This window comes from Mesoplodon densirostris, chromosome 5, assembly GCF_025265405.1.
Source record: "Mesoplodon densirostris isolate mMesDen1 chromosome 5, mMesDen1 primary haplotype, whole genome shotgun sequence".
Lineage (NCBI taxonomy): Eukaryota > Metazoa > Chordata > Mammalia > Artiodactyla > Ziphiidae > Mesoplodon > Mesoplodon densirostris.
Window position 1 is genome coordinate 126,445,763 of NC_082665.1, and position 20,275 is coordinate 126,466,037.

Here is a 20,275-nt window from a genome sequence, read left to right on the forward strand (position 1 = left end):
TTACATTTAGATTTCCAGTCCATCTTCTTACCACTTGACAAAACTTCTTTAAGGCTTAGCTTGCACATCTTCTTTTCCTTCTCCCTCTTAAATATCTTATAGCCTTTTTCTCTATTATAGGTACAAATACATCACTCTGTACCAGTGCTGTGCAATAAAAATACATCTGTGAGCCTCAAATGCAAGCCACATGTGTAATTTAAAAATCTCCAATAGTCGTATTAAAAAAAAGTAAAACGCAACAGGTGAAATTAATTTTGATATTTTCTATTTAACCTAATGTATCCAAAATACTGCCATTTCACCATGTAGTCACTTTAAAAGTCATTAATGAGAGTTTTTTCCCCTGGTGTGTATTTTACACTTGTATGTCTCATTTGGACTTGTCACATTTTCATTGCTCAAAAGCTACACATGGCTAGTGGCTACCATATTGAACAGCCACTTGTATATGTAATTATGAGTTCTGTATGTCTGTCTTCTCCATTTTACTATCTTCTCAAGAAGAGAGAGATTTCATTCGTCTTTTTATCCAAGTTTTATTCCAACTCACAATGTGTCGGTGTTGTGATATGTTTGGGAAAAGCTAACATGTCCATGGGTAATATCAATGGAAGAATAATTTCCAGAATAGGGAGATGGTAATACTCTTCTCCTATGTACTGGACAGACTGTCCCCTGAATATTATTATACTTGGTCTTGGGATCCATGCTTTAGAAGGGTATTGTTATACAGCTGCGGTCCCCAACCTTTTTGGCACCAGGGACCAGTTTCATGGAAGACAAGTTTTCTACGGACCGTGGGAGGGGTGGGGGGGATGTTCAGGCGGTAATGTGAGTGATGGGGAGCGATGGGGAGCAGCAAATGAAGCTTCGCTTTCTCGCCCGCCACTCACCTCCTGCCGTGTGGCCCAGTTCCTAACAGGCCGCGGACAGGTACCAGTCCACGAACCAGGGGTTGGGGACTCCTGTTATACAGGAGAAAACCCTGAAAAGTGTGACTAGATTGAGAAAGGGTCTTCTGATCATGCCATATGAAGAACAACTGAAGCTTGGCTTAGTACCTGGGAGGTAGGAATGGGCATGGGTGAGGGAGGATAATTTTCAAGGGTTTGGAGAGTTGTTAAAAGCAGGGACCAGTCTTTGTTATTCTAGGAGTAGAACTAAGGTCAATAGGTAGAAGGGACAAGGGGTCAGATCTCAGGTGAACATAGGAAGAACTTCCCAACCATAACCGTGGTTGAAAATTAATTGGTCTAAGGACTGAGCGAGCACCCTAAACTGGAGGTGTTCTAGCAGCTCACCTTTCCAAGGTAGATGGCAGGAGACTTCTAGTGTCACATGGGATAGGATTAGACCAGACGACTTCCAAAGATCCTTCTCCCCTGTGGGCCTATAGTTCCATGATAACATACCTATGAGCATGTTTGAGTTCTTTAGAAAAGTGTGTCACCAAATTCTAAAATATTGATGTGAAGATATTTGTATCTGGATGCTTGGGTTTACTTCCATCTTCTTTTTATGGGAGTCTAAAACCATCCCTTTAAATTTATAGATTTTTCTTTAAGCATTGTACATCACCAAAAAATCTGGTACTTACTTTTTTTTTTCATATTTCACTATTAATTTATTTAACATTGTTCACTATTTTTAGTTACTTCCTAATGTCTTCTGGCTCACTCAGAGGTTCGGGGTTTCTCAGACTTTGCTTGGAAAGGTCTGATAAGACCAAGTTGAAAACCCTATGTATGTAATGATACAGTTCTTTGGAAGGACTGCTGATTTGTTGTATGCAGGAAACACCTGGATTAGTTAATATTCTAGTAGAGATTAGCCCTTCTCATTTACATTGCTCTTTTCATCTCAGGTTCTCATATACTTTAACCATAAGCAGAAATTCATAATCAGTATTTATTCCAAAAACCTCTTTATTAATATTCAACGTGTAATCTCTAGGACTGAATGAGCAGCTTGTAGCCTTGGTGTGTTCTTTTCGAAGAGCCAGAAACTTGTATTTTCAAAAGATGATTGCATCTCCATTCAAGGATTTTGAATTTGTTTTGTTTTACAGCTCATTTTCAAAGTTCAGAAATGCAAGAAGGGTGTTGGTGTTATATTGGCAATATATACTCCTAAATTTGCCAGTATTTCCCAGTGAAAATATGGGACTTTCTTTTCTCCAGAAACTAATATATTTGTCTGCATACTGACTTGCCACAGGGCTATGGAACACACCTGATGAACCACTTGAAGGAATATCACATAAAACATGACATCCTGAACTTTCTCACCTATGCAGATGAATATGCAATTGGATATTTCAAGAAGCAGGTGGGTTTTTTTCACGTGCAACCCTGTTCTGTCATTCCTTTTCTTAATATGCACTCAGGTAGCTTTCATGCAAATAAGTACCCACCCTCCGCACCCCACTGTTTTCTGCTTATAAGAGGGGCATCCATTTATTTTGCAAGCCTTAAGCAAGAGGTAAGCTTCAGTCTGGACTAGAGGGTATGACCAACATATTGTAAGTACTAAATAAATGTTTGTTGAGTGAATGAATGAACGTCATCTATAAGTGAAGTGTAATGTTACATCCTGACATTCTAAAATGTGCTATCCCCAGGTTAAGGAGAAATTCCCATTGCTGGGGGACTAGAGTTCTCCATGAATGAGAGAAATAGATTCAGTCTCTGGAAGACCTTCATTTATGACAGCAGAGAGGAAATTCTAATGTTTACAAAGGGTTCCAAACAATCCTGGTCCAACAGCACACAGGCGGCTGGGAGCTTGGCTGCATCTTAGTTCTTTCTGTCGGAAGTTTCCATTTCAGCACTCTGAGGATTATACTTTGCTACATATTTTTTAATAGTGCTTTGTAATTCTAAATTCCTAAACATTTTGCATTTACTTTTCTGATGACAAAAGTAATGTATAGTTACTGTAGAAATTTTGGAAAATGAAATGAAGCACAAAGAAAAGAAGAAAAATTGCTTGTAATTCTACCACCCAGAGAAATTTACTGTTAACGTTTTGACAGATACCCTTCTAATATTTTTTCTCTGTGTGTGTTTCTGTGTATATAAATACAAAAATTGGCTCATTATTGCATGTAATTTAATCACTTACATTTTTAACTTAATATAGTCTGATTTTCCAAATATGATTTTTGATGCTTCTCTGAAATTTTGTATAAATGGAGAATAATTTATTAAACCAATACCACATTTGGGGGACATTTAGGTATTTTTTTAAGTAAGTGTCCATGTGTGAATGTGCACTTCCAGAAGTATTTAAGGTTTTGTTCTGCACTGCCAAATAATTTCTCCTCTTGTCAGCAATGTATAAGGGAGCTCAGGAAACAAGTTCATAATTGAAAAAAAAATTTTTTTTACCCCTTTCCTAGGTGACAAATTGTGCATGTTTGCATTTATTTGATTATTGTGAAGTTCGACTTGTTTTTCCTTGTTCATTGACCCTTTGTATTTCTTCTTTTTTTGAATTGCCAATTCATTGCATTTTGCCTCTTCTTCTATTAAAATATTTATTTTTATATTGATCTATGAGAACTTATATATATAAAGGTAGTAACCTTTTATTTTATGATTTTTCTCCCATTTGTCATTTGTTTTCCACATTGCTTATGGATTTTTTTTTAATGTACAGAATTTTAAAGATTTTATTACATAAAATCTATTAACCTCTTTTTAAAATACAAGTCCTTATATGACTAGAAAGCTTTCACTCCTCTGATGTCAGATAAGTAACCTCCTATTTATTTTCTCCTCATTCTTTAGGATGCCTTTGTGACTTTCATAATAAAACTCACTATAGAGAACTCAGTGGGTTTGTTTTACTGGGGGCTTGAGTGTCAGCTTTCCTAGGCAGTAACGACATTGTAGAGATGAAATCTCAGGCATGCTTCTTAAATGACTTGTCTGTGGTCCTCTTTGAGGCTGATGTCAATAATTGCTTGGAAAATAAGTTTTTGCTGAAAGAGGAGGCAGGAAATTTAAAGTCCAAGTAATTTTCTGCAAAAATTTGAAATAGGCACCATAAAGACAGTTGTTAAAAATATATGACTAGGGCTTCCCTGGTGGCGCAGTGGTTGAGAGTAGGCCTGCCGATGAAGAGGACACAGGTTCGTGCCCCGGTCTGGGAAGATCCCACATGCCGCGGAGCGGCTGGGCCCGTGAGCCATGGCCACTGAGTCTGCACGTCCAGAGCCTGTGCTCCGCAACAGGAGAGGCCACAACAGTGAGAGGCCCACATACCGCAAAAAAAAAAAAAAAATATATATATATATATATATATATATATATATATATATATATATATATATATATATGACTATATGCCCTGTATAACTATATTATTACAGCTTAAAGTATGTAAATGAATATACTGCAAAGCATTAATATCACTGAAACAACCACTGTCGTGATGGTCTGGAAGTTTTTCTGTTTTTTAACAAATTTATTTATTTTATTTTATTTTTGGCTACGTTGGGTCTTCGTTGCTGTGCGTGGGCTCCCTCTAGCTGCGGGGAGCGGGGCTACTCTTCGTTGCGGTACGCGGGCTTCTCATTGCGGTGGCTTTTCTTGTTGTGGAGCACGGGCTCTAGGCATGCAGGCTTAGTAGTTGTGGCCCACGGGCTCTAGTCACGTGGGCTCAGTAGTTGTGGCTCGCGAGCTCTAGAGCGCAGGCTCAGTAGTTGTGGCGCACGGGCTTAGTTGCTCCGTGGCATGTGGGATCTTCCTGGACCAGGGCTCGAACCTGTGTCCCCTGCATTGGCAGGTAGATTCTTAACTACTGCGCCACCAGGGAAATCCGTCTGGAATTTTTTTGCCTATCAAGTAGGTGTTTCATTTCCTCAACATCAAGGTTCTTATTGCTATATTTTTGGACAAATTTTGCTTTCAGAATTTAGATCAATTTTAGTTATTGATTGTGGAGCATCCTAGAGGCCCCCTGTCTACTTTGGGAGAAATTGTGCAGTTTAATGCAAAATTAAACCTTATTTTTACTTAATAGCCATTTTTGTTAAAGACTTTTTAATATTATTTGTGTTTTACTAGGTTTATTTTTTATGTTGAATTGCTTCCTATTTGCACAGTTGATTTTTTTTTTTTTTTTTTTTTTTTTTTGCTGTACGCGGGCCTCTCACTGCTGTGGCCTCTCCCGTTGCGGAGCACAGGCTACGGACACACAGGCCCTGCGGCCATGGCTCGCGGGCCCAGCCGCTCCGCGGCATGTGGGATCCTCCGGGATCGGGGCACGAACCCGTGTCCCCTGCATCGGCAGGCGGACTCTCAACCACTGCGCCACCAGGGAGGCCCTGCACAGTTGATTTTTGATGTTTCTGAACTTCTTGAAAGGGTTGCATGCTAATTCTCCCCAGGATAATAGGATGAGAGCTTTGACCTGTGCTGGGCACCAAGACAGGCCTAGCACATAGTTAGCACTCAGAGAGGATGTTTGATGCACAAGCCTGTATAAATGAAATTATTGATTTTGCAGGGTTTCTCCAAAGAAATTAAAATCCCTAAAACCAAATATGTTGGCTACATCAAGGATTATGAGGGAGCCACTTTAATGGGATGTGAGCTAAATCCACAGATCCCATACACGGAATTTTCTGTCATCATTAAGAAGCAGAAGGAGGTAAGTACATGACTGACTCGGGGGAACCCGACTGGTCTGCGCAGACCAGTCTCTTTTGGGGTGAAGTGTGCATCCCTGGGCTCTGTGGGTGTGGGCCTGCTGGGTACCATGACCTCGGTTTGCTCTGTTTTGTCTAGATTTCTTCTTTGAAGGTATCCTTTATCTTCTCTCTAAATCGCCACTTCTCAGGGGGTCAGTACCTGTTAAATTGGTGTAAAATACAAAACTTGTAAAATATGATAGTAAATCTTAATGTCACCTTCAAGGCCTCTTACCTGCTGGCCTCATGCATCCTTCTCAAACCCACCTCTTTATTTCCCTTTCTAAACTGATCTCCAAAGGCTGTTACTGATGCTTTAACCCTCTTGCTTGGTATCTTCATCCTTTACCCACTTCCTCTCCCAATGCGTGTACACACACACACACACACATACACACACACACACAGATAGAGATGGGACCGCTTCCGCCTGTTTTCCATTCCTCTTCGAACTTCTTGAGCACTAGTTTGATCCACTCATTTGAATTTCAGTTAGTCATTACCTTCCATATTTATCTTAGGTTGTATTCACCTCTCTTTCTGCATTGTAAGTTCTGAAGGCTTATACTTCCAGATAGTAAGTGATTTGTTACCTGGAGAGGACTCTTTTTTTTTTTTTGGCCACACTGCATGGCATGCGGGATCTTAGTTCCCCGACTAGGAGTCGAACCCACGCCCCCTGCAGTAGAAGCGTGGAGTCTTAACTACTGGACTGCCAAGGGAAGTACCAAGTGATTTGGTATCTGATGCTGGGTGAAATCTTTTATGCATATGAACTAAAAGAGAAGCAGTAAAGGGAAACGTTGATAGATTTGACTACATAGTAATTTTTACATTTCTCTAAGGGAAAAGAAACAGAGATCATAATTAGGGGAGTGTAACAGAAGCCGTTTATTAAATGAATGAACTTTATGTGGTAAGCCCAGGATCATCCCCTTGGTCCCCCTAGTTCTTGGAGTTCAAAAACTGGGAACTTGCACCTGGGTCACCCCACATCAGTCCCACTTTATACTTCTGTTATTCGTTCGAGTGTACTTTTCTCTAGCGAGTAACAAAAAAGACCTTTGCCTTAAACCTGTCTTTGTTTTCTGGTTTCTGCTCATTTCCCTGATCCCAGTTCTTAGTTACTTGTCAGATGTCACTGACATAACAGATGTAAAGCTCCTTACGCAGTGTCTGGTGTATAGTAGGTGCTCAGTAAGTATTTTCCTTTTACTTAAAGTAGCTCAGAGTTGTTCTTATGCTTCCCATGGAAGTGAGCAAAAGGCTTTTATTAAATTAGAAAATAAAAACAACCTCTGTTGTTTCTTGGTCAGAGACGTCAGCCTAAGACAGAATTCCACATAGGGTGCTTGGAGAGTTAATACAAGCACAGCAGGCTGGGCTTCATGAGCAGGTCTGAATTCGCAGCGCAGCTTGTCTCCGCAGTAGAAGCCAAGAGCAGGATGCCCCCTGCGGGGTTTGCAAATTCAGAGTCCAGATCAGTGGGCCCTTCCTGCATGCAGGGGAAGCCCTCTGCGCAGAGCTGTTTTAGATGGCAGCAAAGCCTCAGCTTTTGAGAAGACAGCGCCCCATCCCCTTCCCCTTTCTTCCCCTTGGATTCCTCCCCCGCCACCTCCCTCTCAGCCTCCAGCCTTCCCTAACAGGCGCACCACTGAATGCATGAGAGATCGGAGGTCACCCTAAGAAGGTATTTGGATTCACATAATATCTTCTTCCACAGAATTCAAGTGATTTTTTACAAGTGTCATTTATTCCAGCTCTGGAAACCCCCTTGGGGAAGGTAGGGACGAATAGTGGGAAGGAACAAATTGTAGGGAGATGGAGGGTCTTCCCCGCTGTGGAAGCATACAGAGCAGTCACTTGTGGTTGTGGTTAGCGGGGGTGGAGAGAGAACCAGTGCAGTTGCACAGGTGGAGCGGCGGGTGGGAGCTGAGTGCTGTGGGGAGTGAGGACTCCAAGGCAGGGTGGGATGCAGCGGCCCTAGCATCATCTCGCATCTTCGGAGGTGGCGTCATGGGACATGTGTCTAGAATGGGGTGGCCTGGAAGGGAATCAAGCATGAGCAGAGATTCAGAGTCCAACATAAGTGGATTCATGGGTATCTGCACACCTGGGACCATAGGCGTGTGGGTGATGAAGCCCACTACTTGAGAAAGTGTGAACAGGCCGTGAGCAGGCAGGACTGAGTGTGGGTGTGTCTGGGGGGCTGGGAAGTGGGGGTAATTCTTAAATCTCAGTTCACATGTGAGGCTACGTGAGACTGGGCTTGGAGGGGCCAAAGTAAGAGTGAGGAAAAGCAATGGGATCTTTGTAGGAAGACATGCTAAAACTTGGTGAAATAGTAAAGATGGGGGAGTTCCCCCAATTTTCTGTTTGGGAAGACTAACACCAACAGCGGTGGAATGAGAGATGGGTTTGAGTAGAGAAAGATGACAACATGGTGATGAAGTGAAGACATTTTCTAGGGAGGTGAAGATAAGAGACTGGAACGGAAGTGAAATGTCTTCTTTCTCCAAAGTGATCCTCAGAGGCTCAGAGAGGTTGTGAAGCCCCCCGCGCCCCACCTCCATTACCAGTCACCTCAAGGGTGCTACCTGAGGGTATGGAAGCCACCTGCTAGGCTGTTACATTTGAGGGCATCCTTGGTGAAGAGAAAAAACTTTCAAAATTATATTTGAAATTATATTTTCTGAAGGCCTTCATATAAGAAATTGTCATTGGGATTCTTTCTTTAAAAAATTTTTTTTACTGAAATGTAGTTGGTTTACAATGTTGTGTTGGTTTCAGGTATACAGCAAAGTGAGTTATACACATCTATTCTTTTTCAGATTCTTTTCCATTATAGGTTATTGCAGAATATTAAGTATAGTTCCCTGTGCTATGCAGTAGGACCTTGCTGTTTATCTATTTTATATATAGTAGTGTGTATATGTTAACCCCAAACTCCTAGTTTATTCCTCCCCCCCTTCCCCTTTGATAACCATAAGTTTGTTTTCTGTGCCTGTGAGTCTGTTTCTGTTTTGCAAATAAGTTCATTTGTATCATTTTTTAAGATTTCACATATAAGCGATATCATATATTTGTCTTTCTCTGTCTGACTTACCTCACTTAGTATGATAATTTCTAGGTCCATCCATGTTGCTGCAAATGGCATTATTTTATGCTTTTTTATGGCTGAGTAATATTCCATTGTATGTATGTACCACATTTTCTTTATCCATTCATCTGTCAATGGACATTTAGGTTGTTTCCAGGGATTCTTTTTTAAAAAGACTTGGACTTACAAACAAATGCAGAGCATCGTTTTAGATATGCTCTGTCCCAGGTGGTAGCCACTGGCCACACGTGGCTATTGAGTGCTTGCCGCGTGGCCAGTCAAAACTGAGATGTGCTGTAAGTGTAAAATACACTCTGATTTTGAAGACCTAGTGTGAATAAAACCATGTAAAATATCTCATATTTTTTTTCTCTTGAGCATATGCTGCACTGATAATATTTTAGATGTATTGGATTAAATAAAAATATATTGTTAAAATTTCACCTATTTCTTTTTACTTTTTTTTCTTTCTTTTAAAGTAGTTACTGGAAGATTTTAAATTACATGAGTGGTTTACATGATATTTCTATTGGACAGCCCTGAATAGATTTACCAGGAATATATTTTGCCAGTCCCATTCATTTTATGAAGTCCTATGTTTAACTGTTAAGATTATGCGTTCATGCTATGGCATTTACCAGCCTTATGTCTGAGATCAAGCAGTTAGGAACTAGAACTTTTTTGTTTTCCTTTGTGAATTCGATGAATGACTGCTACTGTTTTGTGTTTTCCAAAATTCAGTTATGATATGGTTAATCTCAAGATGGTGATTTTTGAGGGCTATTTTATTTTATTTTTTCCTTTCCTTTTTTAAAGGGAAAACTGCTCTGGAAATAGTTACCTCAGGGCATTAGGAATTATTTTATAAAACAAATGGACACCTCTCAAAATTCCCTAATCAGTTCTGGTGGCCCCCATCCTGGTTGTGTTGCCTTTGCTCATTAGAGCTGCATTTTAGATGCAGACAGCATAGGTTGGGGCTCAAGCCTTGAAAAATGTGAATAATAGGAACCATCCTCCCAGGCTTTGGGGACTTCGTGAGTTTGTCTGCCCCTCGAGTAGAAGGGAACAGTTCCTGGTCATGGGATGTGAAGAGGTTCAGACGTTGCCTGGGCTGCTGAGGCTGAGGCTCCCAGGGGAGGGAGCAGAGCATTTGGCGCTTATGCTAAAGAGGACAGTGGGCCCTTGAGGCAGTGTGTTCTCTCAGTATTGGCTTCTTTTCAATGGCAGGGGACAAGTATTCAAAGACGGCTGGGTGAATGACATTAAAGGCATGGTATAATAGAATGCTTTCATGTCTTACTGTTTAATAGCATTCACCCTTTTGTTTCCTGAAGACTTAATTTTGTTAGGAAAATGACTCCTTAGACTGACTTAAACTGTAGCCACAGACTTCTTTCACTAAACATATTTTCTTCTTGTGCTTTACAGATCATTAAAAAGCTGATAGAAAGAAAACAAGCCCAGATTCGGAAAGTCTACCCGGGACTTTCCTGTTTTAAAGATGGAGTCCGGCAGATCCCTATAGAAAGCATTCCTGGAATTCGTATGTATAGATCTTCTTCTAAAAGCAAAACCTTTTGGTAATGCCATGACAGTGTTGGAAACAATTATACCAGAATGCAGTGATTTGGAAAGCTTTTTCCCCTGTCTGTCTCCATTTGTGTTATTGTAGTCTTTAAGAAGGGAGCAAATGCTTTCCTTTTACAACTTTTTTCTGTTTCCCAGTGCAAACAAATCGAAGAGAATTTAGTTGACCTCTTCTTGTTGTAGCTGTTAATGTCCATCGTTTATGAGAGCCTGTTATTTGTGGCACCGTGCTGGACACTCCCCATATGTGACCTTGATGGCAGGGAATTCTACTCAGAGGGGAAGGTTGAGTCTCAGGATGGTTAAGCCCTTTAACCTTAAACAGCGCATGGCCAGTGAATGTCAGGAATAGTAGCAGCCCCATCCTGGCCTCTTCTAGACACCTTGCTGTTGGTACCCTGCCTCACTGCCCTCCTGGGTGCAGCCTGCATAGAACTGTGCTTGGGCTGAATTAGTTTCCACAAACCTCTAAACAAGATGATTGCAAAGCATATACTTTGTTTCAAGTTCCCTATTTTAGAGTAGTTTTCCCAAGGGTTCTTCTCTGTGAGTATATTAGAGATGAGTTGTATTGGGTTAAAACATATAAAATAGCTGTTTTTGTAGATCAAAAGCTATGAATATCGGTACTTATATTCGGTTCAAATCCAGGATCATCCAGTATATTGAAGATTTAATATGAACAAAACCAAAGCAAGCAAACTAAAATTCTCCAGAGAAAATAGGACATTATATGGGCAAGATATATTTCCTCATCACAGAGTAAACCCTACAGCAGATCTTACTTTTCTTGTCACACCTGGAAACTTTGCTTGCATGTATTATCCTTATTGATAGCTACCCTGTCCCTGGATGCCTACATGTACAAGGCATTCTTCTGTTTGTTTGTTTTGTGTGTTTTTACATATATCAACTAATCTCAAAAGGAATCACATCAGCTCAGTTTTGGAGTTCTGTTTTATAGGTTGATAAACAGAGGCAAAGGTTGACTAACTTATCTCGGATACATTAGCTTTTAAGGAGAGAACAAGAAATCAGTCCTGGTCGATTGGACTCCAGGCTGTGTCTTCTTTCTGCTACACTAAACCATCTTGCATTACAAGCAGGGTCTGCCCCAAATAAACTAGAGACCAGGACAGAGTTTGTTCCAACCTAAAACAACAGCTTAACCCTTTCACAGGGTGATTAGCAAAAACTGTGACTTAGGGTTTTAAAAAAATACACACCCACAGTACCAGACATATTTGTTTTTTATGCCTTCCTCTGAAAGGTTGAAATTCCTGCTTTAAAAAGTATAACAGAGCAAGGTCAGTCTTGGAAATGTTTTGTATTGTCAGGTGTATGAGGAAGTAAAGAATGAACTGTAGTTAAGTTCAGTCTCTTTTCAGATATAGACATTTATTGAGTCGTGGCTATAACTAATTGTATTTTTGATAAATATTAAATATGTTATTCTCTTGACCAAAAGCAGTTCTCATTCAGTGTTTAATTTTGTTGATATATAGGAGAGACAGGCTGGAAACCGAGTGGAAAAGAGAAAAAGTAAGTATGATGGGCCAGAGGATATTAATACAAGTGTTTTCTTTTCCCCTCCCAGAAACTTAGAGAAAACAGGCAAATTGATTGTAGTCACCATCACAACACTTGTTAGGTTTCAATTTTCATTAAAAAATTCTGGAATGTTTCTAATTTTAAGTTTATGTAAAAATGAGCTGGAATCACTTGGCAAGAGAAGAGAAAAGTAATCATTGTTCCTTCTTGTTTATTCTTTTCCTTTCAAGTAAAGAGCCCAAAGACCCCGACCAGCTTTATAGCACCCTCAAGAGCATCCTCCAGCAGGTGAAGGTGGGTGTTTTGTTTTCCTTCACCTCATGCAAATATTTTGAAATGATTTCCCACATGGCATTTCCATATTAGATACCTTACTTTTTTCTTTACCCAAGAGCCACCAAAGCGCTTGGCCCTTCATGGAACCCGTGAAGAGAACAGAAGCTCCAGGATATTATGAAGTTATAAGGTTCCCCATGGGTAATGCCATTAAAATTTTCTAAGTATAGATTTAAAACTCTCTGGATGGCGGTGTGGGGGACAAAGGGGTGCCAAGGTTGATGTGCACTCTTCTGTTGTAGGGTGGAGGGCCGGTGGAATCAGAGCAGGAGGGTAAAGGGGAGGGGATGGCCGTGTTCATTAGGCTCCTGCCGCTGCCCTGTAGCGCCCACACCATCAATGCGAGCTGCAGATGGCACTGGAGATGAGAGTCAGCTGTGTGGACATAACCTTGACTATATTCAGTTTGGTTGCCAATGGAAAAACATCAGCTTGTCCTCTTGAAATGCTTGGAGAGTCTGAGTTTTTGAAGGTAAACGGAGTTAGATCAAGCTGCTTGACTGCTGTACTCTTAGATGGAGAAATAATCATTAAGGCAGCTCTTGATTTTCCATGCTCTTGAAGGAGACTGAGCGTCACTAATTATACTTGTATTTTAAGCTTTGTCCCACATCCCAAAACAAACAAAAAAATACCTTTAGAAATGTAGAATTGTGGAATTTGCCGCTGTGTCTGCACCAGGCTAAAAGGAATGATTAATTGAGTCAATTGAGAATCCCCAAATTAAACTAATTTGGCATTGTGCAGATGACAGACCACGAGCTGAATTTTTTTTTTTCCAATCAGCTGTGTGGCCATTTTTCTGGAGAGAGCCTGTATCTTCTGTCCCTTTTCTACCTGGTGCTAAGAAGGTCTTAAGATGTGAAAGGAAGAGTGAAATAGATCCATTAGCTTCCCGATAACAGAGTTATTTGTAGATTTTTCTGTGACATTATCACACGAATGTTTTCCACAGTGGTGGTAATGATTTCAGTAGTCTCTGGTCCTTAAAGTGGACACACATCCATACGCTTTTCTTTCCCTTTTCTATCTGCCTCGCTTCTGTGTATTTCAGTACATGAAAATCAGTAAAGGTTGAAGGAGTGTAGAATTCTGAATGGAGGTGTGACTTGGGAATCAGTATTTCCCAGGATGTGAAAAATATGCTAAAACCCTTTAAGTCCTTTGCATCCTCATCACCTGGGCTGCCTCAAGTTCTTTTGTGAAATGCTCAAGGGAGGTTGTGTGAGCCTGGGGAGAACGGTTTACGGCCCTGTCCGTGTGCACTCTGAAGCCCTGCGGTGGCAGGTCCAGTGGGTCCTGTCTGTCATAGCTTACTCACAGCCTGCCCTCTGGAAGCTTTCTGCTTGGTCCAGCCAGAGGAGGGTGGGAACCTCGTCAGCTGGACACCACTTGTGCGCACAGCTGAACACCACTTGTGCGCACAGCTGAATGCTCGTGAGGGGACAATTGACCCCACTAAACAAGGCCAGTGGTGGGCTGAGGTGTGTGTAAGCAGTGTTAATGAAAACAATAAATGGTGCTCTTTGGTTGGAGCAATGCTTTGTTTTCTTGGGATGCCCTTGCCCCTAAGATGGTCATGTCTTTGAGGACAAGACTGACAATCAGTAATTTCATTTTTTCTACCATTGCCTTCATGGCTTTTTCAAAAAACATTTCTTCTCTTCCCCCCCATGCCCTAAAAAACCCTCTTTTCTTCCATATGGATGAGATCCAACCTGTTTCGTTAAGGAAATGGCATTTAGTACAGTGTCTGAGGAGTGGCCCAAGCTTCCCACATGTGGGTAGCTAGGCAGGGCTTTCCTATTTACCCAGAATTCCCAACTTTTGGGGATTTAATGAATAATTTAGTGGTGTCTCCATGTTTGCTTTCACTAGTGTTCAGTCACCTTCTTTTGTAACCCAGGCCATTTGGTCAACCAAAAGCTTCTAAGAAGGCCAGAGGAAGGAAGCTGTTATCTATAACTTTAGAATGGAAAGGAAATAGAGAAAGGAAACTTGCAGAGTTGGTTGTAATTATTCAGAAAGCTCCAAACACCTTCATGATTTGTTTCTGCTGTATTTGAGGCTCTCCCCATCGCTCCTTTCCTCCCGCCTTCCAAAAAATAGTGGGGAAAGCTTTTTTGTAAACTTCTCTGTGTCTAGTTTCATTCTTTTTCCCCCTTTACTTTTTTTTTTTTTTTTTTTGGTCACATGTCTCTTCCTTCTAAACATTGTAAACATGATATCAGGCATCATATCCTAAGTGGTGGGCATTTAGGTGGGAGGAGGGTAAGCATCCAGTTTTACTCAGAGAGGCCGGTTCCACTGCTCTTTCTTTATTCAACGAGAGCACCTCTTCAGCTGTTCAGTTACACTCAGGTGACACGTTTACTGGGCTATTTGTCAAGCCTTTGTGTAGCTTAATGCTTTTCAGTTTTTCTCTCCCTCCAAGCTGTTTCAGTTAGAGAAGAAAGAAAATGGAAAGTTGAATTCACAGATGTGATAACATACTTCTAACCAAGATAGGCTTTATATATATATAAAAAAAAGGCTTTAGTCAAAGGAAACAGGTGAAAGCAGATATTTCCTATTTTTCCTTTGGAGTTTAGATTTAGATTTAGGATTTTGATGCAAATGAATTTCTCCCCATTTTGGGATGTTGCACATAAGTTTATTTACCTTATTAAATGATAATCTCAGTGTATTTGGTTGTCAGTTTCTCTCCCTCTGGAAAATTTGATAATATAGTGGGAATTTGGGTTGTTGGTAGTCAGACGTATTTCTTTAGTGATTTTGACTTATTTTTTCATGCAGAGTTTATATAATTTTTTTTCATATTCTTTTCCATTATGGTTTATTACAGTTTATTACAGTTCCCTGTGCTATACAATAAGACCTTGTTGTTTATTTTACATATAGTAGTGTATCTGCTAATCCAGTTTAATAGTTGATATAATTTTTAGTGATAGAACCAGACTTAGAGACAACTAGGGACCTATAAATAGACAAATGCTAGCATCTTCTAATCTTCATGGAATTCTTTAAATTGGTTCTGAGAGTGAAGATTAAAGAAGCCCCATTATATTCTTACAAGTTTAGATGAAGCACTGTTTTCCTTTGTAAAATAATTTAAAGCAAGTAGATATATTGGGAAAATATTCTTTTTGACAATTGTCTCGCAGGGCTTACTTGCTTTAGAAAATAGATTATTAAGTAAAGTTTGTCATTCTTATTTCATTGATGGAGCATGAAACTAAATTCACCGGAACCATTTTACATGCAAGGTCACTGGTATATTTGCAGATGTATTTATGATCTGTTTCTCCATTTTAGTTCTATCTCTACAGCACCAGAACAACTGTGAATTTAGAGAAACAAACTCAGTCTGATTGTTCTGATTTAAGTAATGAAATGATTCGATACAAATGTTCCACCTGCTGTGCTCCATGTATAGACAAAGCCTCTTCTGTATAATTCTGAATGAAGAGCTAACAGTAATTAGTTCATCGTACTTATTGCTGCTAATCTACTTAGCTTCCTTGTGCTGAAGAGCGGATTGGGCCAGATGACTAATAATGGTCCCTTCAATGTTAAAACACTGTGATTTTGCACAGGATACCCTCACAAAAGGAAGAACATAAGACTCAAGAACTGTTTTCCTTGATCATATGAATTTCTCTTAAAGAAAGGCATTGGGATGGTGAAAATGTGATCAAACTGATGACATAGATTTCTTTTCCTGTCTCACTTTTGTCAGCTGGTGTTTAAAAGGAGTCAAAGATGGCTAATATTTTTTTTTCCTGTGCAGATCTGAAAACCATGAGCGAACGCCTCAAGAATAGGTACTACGTGTCTAAGAAATTATTCATGGCAGACTTACAGCGCGTCTTTACCAATTGCAAAGAGTACAACCCCCCTGAGAGTGAATACTACAAATGTGCCAATATCCTGGAGAAATTCTTCTTCAGTAAAATTAAGGAAGCTGGATTAATTGACAAGTGATATTTTTTTTTTCTTCTGCTTCTTAGAAACTCATCAAGCAGTGTGCCTAAAGCATGGTTTAGTTTTACAAAGAATTGGACATAACGTATTGAAGATACTTGTAATAATTAGCACTTTTAAAAAACAAACAGAAAACCTCCTCTTAGCTTTTCAGATATGTATTTAAATTGAAGTCATAGAACATTTTTATTTTATGGAATAGATTTTAATCTATTCACTACAATTAATATCAACTTTCTATGGCATGTCCATTAGCTGAATATTCAATAATAGATGATCAGGGGTTTCCTCAAAACTTGTATATGAGGAAATTGCACATAGTACCAAGATTTGGGGGAATGCAGAAAATTTTCAGACCATGAATGTTTCCCTTTTTTTCTAATGGAGTGTGAGAGTTTATTTTTATTTTATTCTGAAGGACTTTAAAGGAAGGGATGCATGATAAACAGCCCGTAAAAGGTGAAATATGTGATGTTTGAAGTCTCATGGTAGACTTTTTATATATATTTTTAAAAAACACTCATCTAGGTGAGGTGCTTTGAGCAGTTCTGAAAAAATGCAGTTCCAGAAAGCAACTGCTTTGATTCCTAAGGAAGAAATTCTAAATAATGCAAACTTTTTTATAAGCATCTGGGTTTTTGATAATTCTGTCTACCTACAGCAAACTTGTGAGTGCATAACCACTATTTTAATGATTACTTTCTCTACGAGTGTGTAATACTATATTTGACTTTGCTTATGCAGGCCATAAGTTCCAAAAGGCATTTTCCTGGGCCACAAAGGCATCCATTTGAAAACACTTGAGATTGAATCAACATACTTTAACAAAAAAGGATGTATAATCTATTTAATGTATCAAATTTAGTGAATCCTTGTTCTATTAAATAAGGATTTTTTTCCCTTTCTACAATACACACAACCTCACTGATTGCATCTCCAGATTATATTCATTGTCGGAGATGAATTAAATTACCACCAAGATTTGCTGTCAGTATTTTAATACCTACATTGGTATATATACCCAGGGTAATACTATCCCACTAAAATCCATCATACAACCTTATTAACCCGTCTTGGGATTCCAGCTTAGTGCTTGGATTTATTTCCTGATTAACACTACATTGAAAAGTGGGACGTCCGCCATCCCAGCTCTGGGAGAACCAACTCATATAAAACAAACGAAGGCCACCTTGATGGTCTCGACACTAATTTTTATGATACAAATTTATAAACTGATTTTTGTAAAGGACTAGGTTTAAAGGTATGTTTAACTTGATGTTTTCTATCAGCATAAAAGAATTGAAATGATTATTTGATAGACATTAAACACAGTTGCCAGAGATAATCTGCATGAAGGAAAAAACCCTGCAGATGGCTGTGAAGTTGGAAGGATTGTTTTTAATATATAAGATAGATTCAGAATGCTCACAACTGAGAAATGCCTCAACTTTTTAAAGTATTAGAAACCACCTTGTGTGGCATCTGGATTTCTAATGAAGAAGGATGATACAGTTTGGATTAAGTAACTTGGACTGGTTTTCAACAATGCTTTGTACTGGATCTGCCGAACCATCTGGCCAGCTTGGTATCCTGTGAAAGTTTGTTATTTTCTGGGTAGACATTCTTATAGAGTATTGTCTTTAAAATCAGATTGTCTCTTCTATATTGAAAGCATTTTTATGTTTTCTAATTTAAAAATTAATATTTTCTTATAGATATTGTGCAATAAAGCTGAAGTAGGATGTGTGGTTTTTGCAAATGCTTTAACAGCGGATAAAATTTTACATTTGTAAAATTAATATATTGTACTGGTACAAAATAGTTTTAAATTATATTTTAAAAAGCTCTTATTCTGGTGGTGTGTTTTCTTCTTCTGGCAGATTGAGTTTACAGGGCAAATGTACGATCTGGTTGATGACTGATTACATCCTTAGTTCTTAGGTCTTAAGTGTGTTGAGGAAGGTGTTCAGAATTGTTGCATTTGTGTGAAGTTTCAAAAAATTCACAGCCCAATTCCTGTACACTAATGATGAAAAATCTGAAAATGAAATCAAGAAAACACTCCCATTTACCATTGCAACAAAAAGAATAAAATATCTAGGAATAAACCTACCTAAGGAGACAAAAGACCTGTATGCAGAAAATTATAAGACACTGATGAAAGAAATTAAAGATGATACAAACAGATGGAGAGATATACCATGCTCCTGGATTGGAAGAATCAATATTGTGAAAATGACTCTACTACCCAAAGCAATCTACAGATTCAATGCAATCCCTATCAAACTACCACTGGCATTTTTCACAGAACTAGAACAAAAAATTTCAAAATTTGTTTGGAAAAACAAAAGACCCCGAATAGCCAAAGCAATCTTGAGAACGAAAAAAGGAGCTGGAGGAATCAGGCTCCCTGACTTCAGACTATACTACAAAGCTACAGTAATTAAGACAGTGTGGTACTGGCATAAAAACAGAAAGATAGATCAGTGGATCAGGATAGAAAGCCCAGAGATAAACCCACGCACATATGGCCAACTTATCTTTGATAAAGGAGGCAGGAATGTACAGTGGAGAAAGGACAGCCTCTTCAATAAGTGGTGCTGGGAAAACTGGACAGGGACATGTAAAAGTATGAGATTAGATCATTCCCTAACACCATACACAAAAATAAGCTCAAAATGGATTAAAGACTTAAATGTAAGGCCAGAAACTATCAAACTCTTAGAGGAAAACATAGGTAGAACACTCTATGACATAAATCACAGCAAGATCCTTTTGGACCCACCTCCTAGAGAAATGGAAATAAAAACAAAGATAAACACATGGGACCTAATGAAACTTCAAAGCTTTTGCACAGCAAAGGAAACCATAAACAAGACCAAAAGACAACCCTCAGAATGGGAGAAAATATTTGCAAATGAAGCAACTGACAAAGGATTAATCTCCAAAATTTATAAACAGCTCATGCAGCTCAATAGCAAAAAAACAAACAACCCAATCCAAAAATGGGCAGAAGATTTAAATAGGCATTTCTCCAAAGAAGATATACAGACTGCCAACAAACACATGAAAGAATGCTCAACATCATTAATCATTAGAGAAATGCAAATCAAAACTACAATGAGATATCATCTCACACCAGTCAGAATGGCCATCATCAAGAAATCTAGAAACAATAAATGCTGGAGAGGGTGTGGAGAAAAGGGAACACTCTTGCACTGCTGGTGGGAATGTGAATTGGTACAGCCACTATGGAGAACAGTATGGAGGTTCCTTAAAAAACTAAAAATAGAACTACCATATGATCCAGCAATCCCACTACTAGGCATATACCCTGAGAAAACCATAATTCAAAAAGAGACATGTACCAAAATGTTCATTGCAGCTCTATTCACAATAGCCCGGAGCTGGAAACAACCTAAGTGTCCATCATCGGATGAATGGATAAAGAAGATGTGGCACATATATACAATGGAATATTACTCAGCCATAAAAAGAAACGAAACTGAGCTATTTGTAATGAGGTGGATAGACCTAGAGTCTGTCATACAGAGTGAAGTAAGTCAGAAAGAGAAAGACAAATACCGTATGCTAACACATATATATGGAATATAAGAAAAAAAATGTCATGAAGAACCTAGGGGTAAAACGGGAATAAAGACACAGACCTACTTGAGAATGGACTTGAGGATATGGGGAGGGGGAAGGGTAAGCTGTGACAAAGCGAAAGAGAGGCATGGACATATATACACTACCAAACGTAGGGTAGATAGATAGTGGGAAGCAGCCGCAGAGCACAGGGAGATCAGCTCGGTGCTTTGTGACTGCCTGGAGGGGAGGGATGGGGAGGGTGGGAGGGAGGGAGATGCATGAGGGAGGGGATGTGGGAACAGATGTATATGTATGACTGATTCACTTTGTTATAAAGCAGAAACTAATAAAAAAAATCATCATCAAAAAAAAAAAATTCACAGCCCATCAGTGAGAGATTTTCAAGAGGAGAGACACTTATT

General features: G+C 39.3%; 1 protein-coding gene across 1 annotated transcript in view; it reads left to right on the forward strand.

The window, feature by feature from the left end:
* The window catches only part of KAT2B (lysine acetyltransferase 2B), a 104,992-nt gene extending 86,922 nt beyond the window's left edge, over positions 1-18,070 (forward strand). Inside the window, exons 12-18 of the mRNA XM_060099482.1 lie at positions 2,221-2,331; positions 5,518-5,661; positions 10,233-10,347; positions 11,897-11,933; positions 12,173-12,236; positions 12,335-12,419; positions 16,069-18,070. Coding sequence (XP_059955465.1) covers positions 2,221-2,331; positions 5,518-5,661; positions 10,233-10,347; positions 11,897-11,933; positions 12,173-12,236; positions 12,335-12,419; positions 16,069-16,262 — 750 coding nt within the window. The 3' untranslated portion in view covers positions 16,263-18,070. The remainder of the gene's footprint in view (positions 1-2,220; positions 2,332-5,517; positions 5,662-10,232; positions 10,348-11,896; positions 11,934-12,172; positions 12,237-12,334; positions 12,420-16,068) is intronic.
* Positions 18,071-20,275: the final 2,205 nt, after the last annotated feature.